This window comes from Pungitius pungitius, chromosome 19, assembly GCF_949316345.1.
Source record: "Pungitius pungitius chromosome 19, fPunPun2.1, whole genome shotgun sequence".
NCBI classification, from domain to species: domain Eukaryota; kingdom Metazoa; phylum Chordata; class Actinopteri; order Perciformes; family Gasterosteidae; genus Pungitius; species Pungitius pungitius.
This window is the reverse complement of record NC_084918.1, coordinates 6,414,329-6,429,344: the sequence shown is the minus strand read 5'-3', so window position 1 is coordinate 6,429,344 and position 15,016 is coordinate 6,414,329. Positions and strand designations below refer to the sequence as shown.

Genomic DNA, 15,016 nt, shown 5'->3' with positions numbered 1-15,016 from the left:
AAGCAGATCGCTGTGTCTTTGCATCGCTTTGATATCGTTCACTACGTCATAGGGTCAAGTCGTTAGAAAATGCATTTAATGAATGTGTAATTATGGTATAAATGGGGTGTTTGCAGATGAGCCTTAACTCGGCAGTTAAAGTGTGAAGTAGACTATTTGCAGTACTAGTAGTCTTTTTGACTTATTCAATTGTTTGTATCTGTTAGCGATTTACAGGGAGGTGTCCGACAGGTCCAGAGCAGGTGGACTGTTAAGTGGACTGAAAAGAATCAGTGCTGTTTTTGAACATAAGACAAAATATGATTTATGTGAAAAAGACCTCAGAGGTCATATCTGGATCTTATTTGATGAGACGGCATGTTGAAACCTTCTCGAGGCAATTCAGAAAAATTCAAATATATACGGCCTCTTTTTTTTTTTTCTTTAATTGATTTTCCGCCACTTTGACACCGTCCTCGTCCCCCCCCACCCTGTCCTCCAGGCTCTGCTGACGGCGGTGACCTCCCAGCACATAGAAATCCACGAGGGCACCGTGCTGCAGGCCGTGCGCACGTGTTACAACATCTACCTGGCCAGCAAGAACCTCATCAACCAGACCACGGCCAAGGCCACGCTCACGCAGATGCTCAACGTCATCTTCGCGCGCATGGAGAATCAAGCAGTATGTGAGGCCGTCTGGAAAGATCCACCTTGCGACACAAAGCGCTGTTTCAGTTAGAAGAACACACACACACACACACGAGAGGAAGCAACTCCTCCTCTTCTTTCGTTAGGGGATAAAACACATTCTTGAATAAAATACATACGTTAGTTGCAGTTTAAAGATGCTGCGGCAGATTAGAAAGAACCTGGTCAAGCCGGCGTGGGTTTATTGCGGATGAATGATTATGTGATAATATAATGAATGACATTATATTCTGTGGGAAGTCAAACCACCTTTTCCTGATTTTGTGAAAGTCTACTGTTTGCTTTGTGTCCTGAGGGAAAATTTCAGGTGTCAGCTTGCTCTAATGTCATCTTTTTCTTTTTGAATGACACTCTCCCCCCACCCCCCCCCCCCCCCCCCTCCCCTCCCTCACCTGCCGCCCACCCTTCCTTTTGGACACGTAGCTTACAAATCACAAGCTCTCTTGGTCTCTGGCCTCCAGAAAGCGTGACCGCCAGGTAAAGCGTGCAGGACTGCCCGTGACTTGCCTGATCAGAACTCTCAAACTCTTCTCTGCGTGTCTGTGTTTGCGCTTCCTCCCCTCCCCCCCCCCCACCCCTCCTCCCCCACGTCACACCTCCATATATCCGTGCACTCATCTCTTCTTTTCGCTCCGACCTTCCACAGGAGCAGGTGTGCCGTGTACTTCTTGCACCAGAATGCCGTAGCTTCTTTTTTTTTTTTTTTTGGCTTCCCAACCTGCAATTCAGCTCCCACTCCCACCCTCAGATGTGGCTTTCTTTTTAGAAAGCAAAGTGGGGGAGTGGGGGCCCTGTTGTTCCCTGTCCTCCTGCGATCAGACTCGGTCGTCACCATCCGACTGAGGTGGCCTTTAAATAATGAGCTTAGTGTGGCCCCCCCAGCTCAGGTGCCTTGTCTGGCCTCGTTAGCGTTTCTCGTGTTCAATGCTAATGGTGTCACCCACAACGCGGGTCGTCGGATTGAGTTGCTTTACTTTTTTGACAACCGCAACGCGCTCCTTTTTTAAAATTGGCCGGTTTAATCAAAAATAACAACTTTGTTTGCAAAGTAGTTGTGAAATGCAGTTTGGGGTTTTAATGTATTGTTTAAGAAACAAGACTTTATGCATTAACCAGATTGTATAATTGTGACCTGGGGCTATAGAGGGATATGATGCAGAATACTATTTATACTGTTACATTTATTTATAGGAACGTTAGTCTGTTGCAGGTAGAAGGGTCGTCATCTATCACTCCCGTTTTGTGAATGTGTCACGCCGTTTATCTTTCCGTCTGTTTAGTTCCTTTGCTTTTTCCTCCGAGTCACTCAAGTCTATAATTTGTCTTTTTTTTTTTTTTTTGACATTGACACCCAACAATTTCACGAAAGCACTTTGAAAATGCACCATGGGCTGCTTTTGATTTAGCTTGGCTGAGAGAACATTCACTGCCTGTAATTGTTTGCTCTTTTTTGGTTTTTTTGGAACTTGTATCGGTGTTGAACTGTGCATTCAAGTACACACACACACACACACACACACAGCAGAGATACCAACACAATCTAATATCTGGAATAATTACCCCCGGTCTCATTTTCTTGCCGCAACTGTGAGCAAGTGTCATGTGACCCACTTTTAGCTCCTGACCTGCCGAGCTAAAGCCTAACGATACTTTCCAGTACTCCGTATCAGAGGCGGCGGTGCATCATGCATGGCTGTATGAGCCGTTTTCCATCCGAAACACCTTCTGCCACCACCAGCCGACCGAAAGGCCCCCAGTTCACACCAGGCCAGCATGCATCGACTAAGTTTTGTCTCATCGCTGTTTTAGTAGCATGTGTTGCTCCTTCTCAGTGAGTGCGTTTCCATACACATCTCTAAGAACACTCGTCTAATGTATGCTCACACACTGCAGATGTTCTAAAAGGACAGTTGTCCTTCCTCTCTAGTGTGACATCTGGACCCGGGAGAACTCTGGGAATCTAAACTTGTATTTGCAGTTGTGAGTTTGTGGACATATTCTTAACCTGTCTTTTTCTTGTGTTTTATTTGTGTGTGTGTGTTGCATGTGCCTATTCTATGAATGCTGTTTTTGTATTGTTTCGTGTGTCGTTTGTCAACGCGTGTTGTGCTTTATTATTTCCTTTATGTGTGCGTGTGTGTGTCTGTGTCCGCCCCCCCCCCCTCCCAGCTACAGGAAGCGAAACAGCTGGAGCGAGAGCGGCACCGGCAGCACACGGAGCCGGACTCCCCCCAGCTCGAGGCCCACGGCCACCCGCAGGCCAAGAGTCCGACCCGGGAGGCTGACGGGGCCGCCACCCCTCCGACCCCGAGCGCCACCACCCCGTCTACCCCCTCAACACCCGCCCCGGAGGGCGGCAGCAGGTCTGCGGGGCGGGAGGAGCCGAGGGAGCCGCAGGAGCCGGGGCCGGAGCCGGGGCAGGGGCCCGCCCACGAGAACCCGGGAGCAGAGAACGGTTCTGATTTCTGCGCAGCAGAGAGTGAGCAGACTGAGGCGGATCAGGCCACAGCAGCAGCACAAAGTAAGGCTTGTTCTTCATGTCCTATATTATATAAACAGTGTCACGGTGTTCCTTTGTTTCTTCTGTCCCATCAAAGGCAAAAGTAAAAGCACAAGTAAGAAATATGTACTTGCAAAGACTTCAGATCACATTAATAATAAATTTGTCTACATTCTGGGCTAGTTGTGTTTATGGACGCAAAGAAAAATAAACCTGACAAAGCTGAATGTGATCAAATTAAAACGGCTCACTGTTGACATTCTGTGCAGTTTCATTAGAATAAAAAGCCTCAGGAAGCAGTGTTTACTTTTCGCCAATATTTGACACCCCATTCAGGGGCACAATGGCTCATTCGACTCACCGAGCGCGCTTGGTGTAGAATGTGAAGAGCAGGGGTTAAAAATAGTCCGTCAATACTGTAGCGTTGTGGGTGCCGGCCCAGAATGCACTAGGCTCATGGCGGAAGGGATGCGCCGAACCGTTGTATTCAACAGTGAGTGTGTTTGCTTCTACGTGTTGCTTGTCAGACGCAGCAGGCCAGCAGCACCCAGGGGCGGAGGAAGAGGGGACGCCCAACTACGAGGAAAAAGCCCAGGAGATCGTGCAGAGCATTTTGCAGGAGGTGGTGAATACTGTCGCAGGAGGCGAGTGGCATTCTGTAGAACATCCACAAAATATGGAAATGAAAACCTATTAGCCGCCGAGAGTTGATGCATTTGTCCTCGCGTACAATACAAGCACACAGACATAAGCCGGGGTGTAAAGCCGGTGCCCTTATTCGATAGACAGCATGTGGTCACGTCAAGTTCCTGCAGACACTGGCAAATAAAAAAAGGCGCAGCACTCAGTCGTGTGCGTAGGTTTACTGAAATATGTCTTTAAAACACACCCTTAACCCTCGACAAAAGGACTTTACCAATTTGCCGCCGCCATGACACGTGGCGCCCCGATCGCAGCGGCAGGATGCTTTCACGGTGTCGAGCGTAGTGATTGACGCGTCAGCCCCACCCCACCCCGCCTGTTCCCGACTCACCAATGCTTTGTCGTGGCCGCCGCAGGACACTGCTTGGACCCGGCGAACCTCTGCTCCGACACAAAGGAGCCCGGCGGCGGCGGCGGCGGGGGGGGAGAGGGCAACGCGGCGGAGTCGGACCCGCCTGAGGCGGCGATGGAGGGACCCCAGAGCTCCCTGGAGGACGAGGGCACCGACAGCGAGCACGTGCACGCCAACGGCATCCCCGGCACGCCCATTTCCGCCAGCTTCACGCCGTCGCTGCCCGACGACAGGCTGTCCCTGTCGTCCAACGACACCCAGGTGATGGACGGGTTTAAAATGGCGTTTTTAAGACGTTGTGATTATTGGCTGGACTTCGCCCGAGTTGTATAGTTAATAGTTATAGTTCCCGCAACGTCGAATGTAATCGCCTCAATTTATTTTTTCTTTAAGTCGTATCAGAAAGTCCCGGCGCAGCAAATCAACGTGTATCAAATCAACCATATCTAAGAGATCTGGAGGTTTGTCATTGACATGCTTCATAGGTCTGGTAGGCTGATTTTGCCCGTTTGTTTGTGTTTCTCTGCAGGAGTCGGGCGCCGCTCCGGGACAGCCGCCCGGCGCAAAGTTCTCCCACATCCTCCAGAAAGATGCCTTTCTCGTCTTCCGCTCGCTCTGCAAGCTGTCGATGAAACCTCTGTCGGATGGACCACCTGATCCCAAGTAAGGGGTCATTTAATCAGTGTGCGCTAAGAAGTGAGGGATAGAATCATTCTAATAAGTTATTGAAGCAGGCGACAGGCGGACTTTGCTTCTGATGAAACAGTGTTGTTTCCCAGAAAGTCGAGAGTGTGTGTGAAAACACACCCTTCATTCCCTCAGTCCTTATTCAGTGAGTCGTGGTTTAAAATGAGAGTTGTTCCAGTGATTACTGTGGTGTTTTGACAAATGCCGATGATGCTTCTCTCAGATGTTTCTGACTCACTTCCCGTTTCACGAATCTCTTCTTGAACTGTTTCCCCTTTTCAAAGCACCAGAAAGGGGGGGAAACCATCTGCCATTGTTCAATATTACTTCTGACCATGCTCTGGTTGGTCAAAATAGAGGCATCTGATTGGCTGGTCCTGATAGCAGCAGCTTTTTGAAACAGGATTTCCTGCATCTGGTTTCTGTGTATAACCTAATTCACAGGGCCATAATTTGTTTACTTTTTATTTATCTAATCTTTTCAAATCTTCAATTGCGTTGGAAAATGAATGTGCTGGAAATGAAAGCGCTGTGTGTGTGGGTGTGTGGGTGTGGATGTGTGTGTGTGTGGGTGTGGGTGTGTATGGTGAAGGCCGCGTCAATATCCTTGGCACTGATGCGCCGTGTCACTGCCACACAGAAACCTTTTACTCTTCTAACAAGGCTGCGCAGCCCGATGCTTCACTCCCTCGCTCACAATCACACCTACGCTACAGAACGCCGGCTAAAACGCTGCGTTTTTATAATTACCTTCGCTATCAGAAGGTACTTTGTATCTTCATGGTCCCACATCTGGTCTCTAAATGGATTATTATGGTGAAACTATATCATTATATAAAATATTCTAAACTTTCCTCTGTTGTCAAATGTATTTTAATTGATTTGTTCATATGCTCAAAAGTGTAGAAATCACTTACTTGATTATTTGGGCTCTGTAATGCCACACGTGGAGCTAGTTCCAGTGAACTTGCGCGAGTAACAACAAACTTGGTTTATAATTGTAAATCATATACATATAGCGCTACACTTCAAACAGTTTGTCCTAAAATCAAGACTTTTAATTCGCCGCAGGAATGCCCGTGTGCACTTTGGTGGAAGTGCTCCGTTTAGAGATTCCATTTTCATGGGCACTTGCGATCAAGACACATTTTTGTTGTCCCACATAAATCCAACTTTGTCTGCTCGCCACAGATGGAAGACGTTGCAGAGGCAGCCAATCTCGGCATATAAAGTAGCTGAAAGTATGTTTTTTTTTTTTTGCTCCAGTTTTTCTGTCCTGCTGCTGCAGGAAAAACTGCTCCGACAAGGCTGCACACGCAGAGGATCTGTGATTCAGTTCTTCTTGCATTTCTTTGAAGGCTGTTGAAGATTTTCACTCAAGTTTAATGTGGTCCCAGTGTGCATCACACACGCGTTTTATAAAGTGTAACTTTTCTTGAAGGACAGATGATTTTTTTGTCGTTTTTGTGTGACATTGTTTGTTCTTGCTAAAGTGGTCTCATCTAATTTAGCTGAAAAGGCTGCCTTTACAGCCATGGAGGCAGTGCTTGAACTTCCTCCCCCCCCCCCCCCCCCCCCCCTCCGCGCCTCAGGTCCCACGAGCTGCGTTCGAAGGTGCTGTCCCTCCAGCTGCTCCTGTCCATCCTGCAGAACGCCGGGCCCATCTTCAAGACCAACGAGATGTTCATCAACGCCATCAAGCAGTACCTGTGCGTGGCCCTGTCCAAGAACGGCGTCTCCTCCGTGCCGGAGGTCTTTGAACTCTCCCTCTCCATTTTCCTCACGCTGCTCTCCCACTTCAAGACGCACCTAAAGATGCAAATCGAGGTAATGGATTCAAATCAGCGTTTTCCGTGGGGGGGGTCGACACCAAAGCGTTGGTGTGCTTCTGAGCTAATGGAGAGTCTCTCTGCAGCTGCTTTGCCGTGATCAGATCTCTTCGAATGAAAGCTTTTAGCGCTTTGACGCAAAGAAGGTCGTCCACGTTTCCCAAAACCAAGCACGTCGGCGTTTCTGACAGTTGTTCTACTTCAGCAGGGTGCTCTCTCCTTGTGTTTCGTTCCTTTATTTTATTTTTCCCCAGCTGTATCTAGATTTGCATATGCAGGGAAAAACCTGATGACCCAGTTGGCTTATTGCAGGAGCTGTATTTATGCTTCCACCCACCTCTTCAGTCATGGCATGCAGGCATACGTTTCACACCTTCTCTGGCAGTTGATGGTCCTTCTGGGGAATTTTTTTTATTTTTTTTGTGCATTTTGTGTAACTAATTTTGTTCATCTCATTTGTCACTGCCGCTGACAGCAGCGATGTATGAAACGTGTGATTTCTCCCAGAGTGCTGTAACATTCCGAGTGCGATGCACCGTTGCTCCATGACCTCCTTTCTGCGGCACTTAACCACTTCATGGTTCCGCTTGAGCTGGTTCAAAGTTTGGCGGGCTTGTGCTTTGCTGGGTCCACTGAAGGAAACCCGCGTGGACTCCCACTGAGTGTGCTGTGTTGGCCGTTGATGGTGTTTTTACCTTTCCTTTCTCCGCCCGAAGGTGTTCTTCAAGGAGATTTTCCTGTACATTCTGGAGACGTCCACAAGCTCCTACGACCACAAGTGGATGGTTATACAGACGCTGACAAGAATATGTGCAGGTTTGTGTGGCTTTTTTCATTTTATTCCATATAAACCTTGATTATTTTGTGGATGGTGGAGGCAGAACAGATTGGGATTATTTGTATTACGTGTAGAAAGGGTGGGCTTAAAGAGACGGGAACTTTTTTTTTTTTTTCTTCAAGTATGAACCTGAAAATAAGCATGGCATGCCTCCTTTGATTAAATGATTATAACATGTAATTATTAACCTGTAATTATTTCTGTGTACACAGTCTATATTTGTTGATAGACTCTCACTGAAAGACTCTCTCTCTCTCTCTCTCTCTCACTCAGATGCCCAGAGTGTGGTGGACATCTACGTGAACTATGATTGTGACTTGAACGCTGCTAACATATTCGAGCGGTTGGTCAATGACCTCTCAAAAATCGCGCAGGGTCGCGGAGGCCATGAGCTCGGCACGACGACCCTACAGGTGCTATTCAAATACACGTGCTTCCATTTCTTATTGTTGTTTAATGGATGCAAGGTTTAGTATTGATGTTTTTACAGTTGTTTACTGTCATTTATTGTTGTTACCCTTTCTAGGAGCTGACCCTGAGAAAGAAGGGACTTGAATGTCTAGTGTCCATCCTGAAATGTATGGTAGAATGGAGTAAAGACCAATACGTCAACCCTAACTCCCAGACCAGCCTCGGTAAGAACATGAGCATCATTCACTGCGACAGCTGCCAGACCCAATCGGGTTCATTCTGACTCTACACACCGGTGGATATCTAGTCTGTAGACTCTCTCTTATTTTAGACTAGGTTAATGTGAGGCTGAACTACCGATCCAATCACTATTATCGGAGGATGAATGAACCTCCGATGGAGCGCATTAAGTCATTCTTGAAGGTTGCTTCCGTATAAGACGTGATCAGAAGGGGTTTGAGAATGGAGAATTTATTTAACTTGTGCTTTAAAGTGTGTGTCGGAGACGAAACCCGCCACCCGCATATAGCCGGACTTTTCCCTGGAGCACCCGGTCTTCTTTTTTTTTTTGGCAACAGTTCATCATTGAGGTTAACCGGGGTTAGCGATAAAGCTCACATCCATCAGCTGGACTGCAATCAGTTGTAGGATTTGACAGTTGGCATCCATCAGGGAAGATATCGCCGTGAGGAGGAAAGCGAGCGTTCATCAGCTCGGCTCCAGACGGAGATAAAGCCCAGAGGGCATCGCGGACGGGCTAATCCAGAAGCTGTAGTGCAGAACAGAGCCCTGTCCTGTGTGTGAGACTGGCCTCTGGGACCCCTGCACACTGGAGATATTTTATTTATTTTTTTGTTTCAAGGGTAGGGGCTCACACCTAGTTGCACTTTTGTGAAAAGGTCCTGTAGAAGATATCCCACGAGCCTGTGTTTTTTTAAATAGTCAAATTCACTTTTTTCTCATATAATGGAACTGCAACGATATTAGTGGTCGCAATACATTGAATTGTGTGATGCATTGGAGCACCGTACCCGCCTCCTTTTCATTGCCCCCCCCCCCCCCTGTTGTGTCCTTTTCTCCCTCGCCGTTAGTGTAGAGTAGTGGAGTTCTTGCTAGAACGTGTTGCAGTGATACCAAGCGTTTGTTCTGAGCCTAGTTGTGCCTGTAGCTTGAGATGGTTTCGTACTCGCCTCCCCCTCTATAACCTGTGCTCGTTGGTGGGTTTTCCCGTTACCCCACTCGCACCAAAGTTTCCCCCCCCCCCCCCCCCCCCCCTCCACCTTTCCACCTCTCACGTTACTGTGACACTGTCCTGAATGTTTTACAGAGTTTCCGATCAGTAATCAGATAGCTGACATTGGGTTACAGGGCGGACCCCCCCCCCCCCCCCCCCCCCCCCACAGCAACAACAGCACTAACAGCAGACAACACTCAGAGCCTCTCAATTTCGCCGCTAACTAGTTGACTGACTGGCGCTTTTTAAGATGACCCACCTTTTTTCTAATCTCCTCCCCTCACACGCCGCCTTGCCTTTTGCTCTGTGTGATGAAGTGTGTGTCTTCTGGGGTGGGTTCAGGCTGTGTTTCTGGGTGCACACACACACACACACACACAGTGTGCGTGCCCTCCCTGCCAACAACAATCATCGAGAAGCCCTCGGGCTCCTTTGATTTCTGCCTGTGTTGCAGTTTCCACTTTCAATTACTGAAGCCTCTTGCACACTGCTGGCATTAAGTTAGCTCATCCTCAAAGCCTCCAAGCTGGGTTTGTGCCAGACTTTGAATTAAAAAACTTTTCTGATGGTTTCCTGGGGGGAGGGTCTCGCGCCCTACAGTATAACAATATAAATACTGTGTATTTCATCTCGTGTCTCGCGGCTTGTGGACGCTCTTATCTGGTGTCGGTCGCTGTCCAGGCCAAGAGAAGCCGGTGGAGCAGGAGAGCACAGAGACCAAGGCCCCGGAGACCATCAATCGCTACGGCAGCATCAACTCCCTGGACTCCACGGCCTCGTCCGGCATCGGCAGCTACAGCACCCAGATGTCAGGCACCGACAACCCCGAGCAGTTTGAGGTCCTCAAACAGCAAAAGGAGATCATTGAGCAAGGCATCGACCTGTAAGTTGAATTACGCCCTTTTTTTTCATTTCTGTGATACTGCATTGGCTGCAGCACGCTGCTTTGTCTTTGGCTTCTGCACAGGTTCAACAAGAAACCAAAGAGGGGCATCCAGTACCTTCAGGAGCAAGGCATGCTGGGTACAACCCCGGAGGATCTCGCTCAGTTCTTGCACCAGGAAGAGAGGCTCGATTCGGTAACCAGTTACTTCCAAGTTGTTGATATTGCAGGCGGTCAATATTGGTTTTGTTGATTATGAGACCTCATTTCGGTGCACAGAGAGGGAGAGATCTGGTACTTTTATTTAAACATGGACACTACGTGCTCAGTTGCATTATTGATATACATTTATTTATTTCAGTATACAAATGAAACATCATTCATATTTATGTTCTACCCAGTCTGGAAGACTGCACTTACCTTAAGTCACATACTGTAGGACAGCTGGTTTAACACCGGGGTGCACCCTCGGCCTCGTTCCCCAGCCAGCCAGACCACACAGAAGCCAAGCGATGATCCGAAGCCTGTGCACCAGCGGCGTAAATGTTAACTCTAACGAGGAGCACACACTCGAGGGGGTCGGTGTGCAGCGGTAATCGGCGTTAAAGAGCGCTCACAACACCTGGTCAGAATAGCGGGGCCCTCGGTGTATTCGTCTAATCCGCGCTAACGGGACTGTGCTGCTGTACGATTGGCGAAAAGGAAGGAAAAGAAAAACGTGTTCGATGAAGAGCACCGTGCCGTTGCGCTACGCGTCAATTGTCGCTCGTGTTCAGTTGCTGTACGTTAAAATGTGACCGGCTTCTTTGCTCCCCTAGACTCAAGTGGGAGAATTCCTTGGAGACAACGATCGCTTCAATAAGGAGGTGATGTACGCCTACGTGGATCAAATGGACTTCCAGGGCAAAGACTTTGTCTCCGCACTGAGGACCTTCCTGGAGGGCTTCCGGCTCCCCGGAGAGGCCCAGAAGATCGACCGGCTCATGGAGAAATTTGCAGCGAGATATCTTGAATGCAATCAGGGGTGGGTGTACGTGGGAATAGCTGAATTGGATTCAATACACCCCCCCCTACCCCACACACACAAGATGCTGCTATTAATACACTCTGTCTTGTCCACCCTCCTCTTCCCTTCCGTTTCTCAGACAAACCCTCTTTGCCAGTGCTGATACGGCTTACGTCCTTGCCTACTCCATCATTATGTTGACGACAGACCTTCACAGTCCACAGGTAAGCGGTCCACCTCCGCTAAACGTCCCCTCGGCATCCCGTCGGGTGTCGGGGGGGGGCACGATTTTGACGGGATTGCGTGAGCGGCTCTTGACCCGTGTCCTTGCTCTCGTCCGCAAAGGTGAAGAATAAAATGACAAAAGAGCAATACATCAAAATGAACCGCGGCATCAACGACAGCAAAGACCTCCCCGAGGAGTATCTCTCGGCCATCTACGACGAGATCGCCGGAAAGAAGATCGCCATGAAGGAGACCAAAGAGCTCACCATGAAATCCAGCAAGCAGAGTGAGTCTCGCCTGCTTCGGGTGTCTTCAAGGTGGTAATCGATCCTGAGACTCCCGTTTGTTACCCCGAGCCCTTTGTTGCCACAAAGCTTTCAAATGAGACGGGAGGAGGAATAAATGAACGAGAGCCCCATTCAATGGAAGCGTTTCATGCCGCTTGTAATTACAATCGGGCGAGAAATGAAACGCTGTGTGTGTGTGACTGTGTGTATTTGTGTGCTCCTGCTCAGGTGTGGCCAGCGAGAAGCAGCGGCGCCTGCTCTACAACGTGGAGATGGAGCAAATGGCGAAGACGGCCAAGGCTCTGATGGAGGCCGTCAGCCACGTGCAGGCTCCCTTCACCAGCGCCACACATCTGGAGCACGTCAGGCCCATGTTCAAGGTAGCGGGCGCAAACACACACTCACTCACGCACACACGCGCGCAGGTTCACACACGTCGTAAACCTCGCGCCTCTCGGCCGCTCCCTCAGCTGGCGTGGACACCGTTCCTGGCGGCCTTCAGCGTGGGTCTCCAGGACTGCGATGACACGGAGGTGGCCTCGCTGTGTCTGGAGGGCATCCGCTGCGCCATCAGGATAGCGTGCATCTTCTGCATACAGGTAGGCGCAGTCTTCACCCTGGGGGGGTTCGATCGCTCGCTCGCTGCGCCTCGTACCCGGCGGTGTTCTGACGCGCCGCCTTCTCCCCTGGTCTCAGTTGGAGAGGGACGCGTACGTGCAGGCCTTGGCGAGGTTCACCCTGCTGACCGCCAGCTCTGGCATCTCCGAAATGAAGCAGAAGAACATCGACACCATCAAGACCCTCATCACTGTGGCCCACACCGACGGCAACTACCTCGGAAACTCTTGGCACGAGGTTGGCTCCCCCCCCCCCCCCCCCTTTCTGCTCGCTTTACTTCCTCGTCCTTTAAACTATGTCGCCTCACCTTGCATTCCTTATTCAAGCAGTTTTTTGGAATCAACGTTTTGTTGCAGGTTTCTGCTCAGTGTAATCAGTGTAACTGATTTCCATCTGAATGACGATGATTGTTGTGTGATTATTTGTCCGAATGTGACGCAGCGTTTTGTTTGTTGGGTTTCCTGGATGTTTTAGGCAGCAGGCGGTTTGAGCCTCTCGTCTCGTCGGCTCTTAAACCCGATTCTCCCCTTTTCAGATCACAAAGTGCATCAGTCAGCTGGAGCTGGCTCAGCTGATCGGCACAGGAGTGAAGGCGCGCTACATCTCAGGGACGGTGAGGAGCAAAGAGGGGTTCATCACGAGTACCAAGGAGCAGAGCAACGACGAGTACCTCGGCCTAGGTCAGCATCAACACACTCTCTCACACTCTCGGTTTAAAAACCACACTCGGTAAACAAAGCTTTGTGCTTCGCCGTGTAGTCGGGGGGACGGTGGACCGCAAGCAGATCGCCAGCATTCAGGAGTCCATCGGAGAGACCAGCTCTCAGAGCGTGGTGGTGGCTGTGGACAGGTAGTCACTGTTTTATTAGAGTTTGTTATCTTTCTTTTTCCGACATTGGTCTCATCGTTTTTCGTCATTAAATCTTGCAACGCGACGTCTTTTTGTGAAGAATAACCGTCACCTGTTTATCTGCTTCAGGATATTCACCGGTTCTACCAGACTGGATGGTAACGCAATAGGTGAGTCCAGCTGATGTAGCTTCGCACTGTGGTCCTTAAGGACAGGAGCATTTCTTTTCTCAATTTTGGACCGCCGTGCATCACTTGTCACGCACAAAGCAACGTCTCCTTTCTGTTGGCCAGTGGATTTTGTGCGCTGGCTGTGTGCCGTGTCCATGGATGAGCTGGCCTCGCCCACACACCCACGCATGTTCAGCCTGCAGAAGATAGTCGAGATCTCTTACTACAACATGGGGCGCATCAGGCTGCAGTGGTCCAGGATCTGGGAGGTCATCGGAGACCACTTCAACAAGGTGGGTGTGGATCGCTTAGCGCAGGGACAGATATTGTGAAACGTTTTTAACAAATATAGGGACACTGATCATCTACGTGGTCCAAAATTATGAGGATGAACTTCATCAGCTGTGAAGTGCGCTGCAAACAACTATTTACTTTCTCTTCCACCGCGATCATTCATTATGTTGAGAAATGGATTTGAAGAAACAAATAAATTCCTGCTGGAGGGTGAGCCGCTTAAGGAGGGAGATCTTTCTGAAATGTACGTCTTCTCTCCCTCGTAGGTCGGCTGCAACTCCAATGAGGATGTGGCCATTTTCGCAGTGGACTCTCTCAGGCAACTGTCCATGAAGTTTCTGGAGAAAGGGGAGCTGGCTAACTTCAGATTCCAGAAAGACTTTCTCAGACCTTTTGAGCACATCATGAAAAAGAACAGGTACCGTGTGTGACTTGAGTGCTGCTGCTGCTGCTTCCACGTGTGGCCGTAGTTCAGAGTCTCGTGCTGTGGCTTTTTAGTTCGTTCTATTTCTGGGCTGCAGACTCGCGCACACACACACACACACACACACACATACACAAAACCTCCGTGGCAGCTCTGTGCCTCGTCTGCTTTTCATTCTCCTTCTCCCGCTGTCTCTGTTCACATGTAGTGAATGACCCACTTCAGGTTTCTTTGGATGAACCTTTTCATTGAATCCACGTAACACCCCCCCGCCCCCCTTGCTCGGTCCGAGTCTTGAATGGAGTTTGAATAGCCATCAGTGCTAAATTAGTTAGATTTGGCGTCTTAATTGTCGCGTGTCAGAAGGCAAGCTGTTTCAGCGCAGCGCAGGTTTCATTCAGGGGGAAGAGGAGGAGCCGTGTGAATATATACCGGCTGATGAGACGAAGGGCAGCCATGTAGACCCTGCAGCACAGCGTGTCCATCAGACGCATGCATGCTTCTCTTCTTCGCGCTCTCTGTCTGTGTGTGTGTGTGTGTGTGTAATGGCAAGCAGAGGCAGAGCGCTTCTCCCATTCATTACTAGTGAATTGTTGGAAATGCTTTTCACTATGGCAACTGTTGCTGTAAAAAAAAGCGAGAGCTTTCAAAGGTGATTCACGTCAATGGAGAAATTCCGTTTGATTGCTTCCTCCTCCTCCATTGCTTTTGCTTCCCCCCGCCCCCCCACCTACCATCTGTATTTGTGTTCCAGATCCCCCACCATCAGAGACATGGTGGTGCGCTGCATAGCTCAGATGGTTAACTCCCAGGCAGCAAACATCCGCTCAGGCTGGAAGAACATCTTCTCTGTCTTCCACCTGGCCGCCTCTGACCAGGACGAGAGCATCGTGGAGCTGGCCTTCCAGACCACCGGCCATATAGTCAGTGAGTCCAGCACACGCACCTGGGAGGGTAATGGCTTCGAGGGTAATCGTTCGGAAACTTATTTTAGGAATAAAATGCTGATTCCGCCCTTT

At 49.4% G+C, this 15,016-nt stretch overlaps 1 protein-coding gene across 2 annotated transcripts in view; it reads left to right on the top strand.

The window, feature by feature from the left end:
* arfgef1 (ADP-ribosylation factor guanine nucleotide-exchange factor 1 (brefeldin A-inhibited)) overlaps positions 1-15,016 on the top strand; it is a 33,553-nt gene that overhangs the window by 12,630 nt on the left and 5,907 nt on the right. The window contains exons 5-28 of one of the 2 annotated variants that reach the window (XM_037455394.2): positions 482-661; positions 1,111-1,164; positions 2,857-3,208; positions 3,715-3,831; positions 4,246-4,502; positions 4,771-4,904; positions 6,521-6,755; positions 7,474-7,573; positions 7,869-8,008; positions 8,122-8,230; positions 9,922-10,123; positions 10,208-10,319; positions 10,942-11,147; positions 11,269-11,353; positions 11,475-11,640; positions 11,870-12,021; positions 12,112-12,240; positions 12,338-12,496; positions 12,795-12,939; positions 13,019-13,109; positions 13,239-13,279; positions 13,403-13,572; positions 13,840-13,991; positions 14,752-14,924. In XM_037455394.2, the coding sequence (XP_037311291.2) occupies positions 482-661; positions 1,111-1,164; positions 2,857-3,208; positions 3,715-3,831; positions 4,246-4,502; positions 4,771-4,904; positions 6,521-6,755; positions 7,474-7,573; positions 7,869-8,008; positions 8,122-8,230; positions 9,922-10,123; positions 10,208-10,319; positions 10,942-11,147; positions 11,269-11,353; positions 11,475-11,640; positions 11,870-12,021; positions 12,112-12,240; positions 12,338-12,496; positions 12,795-12,939; positions 13,019-13,109; positions 13,239-13,279; positions 13,403-13,572; positions 13,840-13,991; positions 14,752-14,924 (3,661 nt within the window). The remainder of the gene's footprint in view (positions 1-481; positions 662-1,110; positions 1,165-2,856; positions 3,209-3,714; positions 3,832-4,245; positions 4,503-4,770; positions 4,905-6,520; positions 6,756-7,473; positions 7,574-7,868; positions 8,009-8,121; positions 8,231-9,921; positions 10,124-10,207; positions 10,320-10,941; positions 11,148-11,268; positions 11,354-11,474; positions 11,641-11,869; positions 12,022-12,111; positions 12,241-12,337; positions 12,497-12,794; positions 12,940-13,018; positions 13,110-13,238; positions 13,280-13,402; positions 13,573-13,839; positions 13,992-14,751; positions 14,925-15,016) is intronic. The other variant, XM_037455395.2, reaches the window with a different exon arrangement.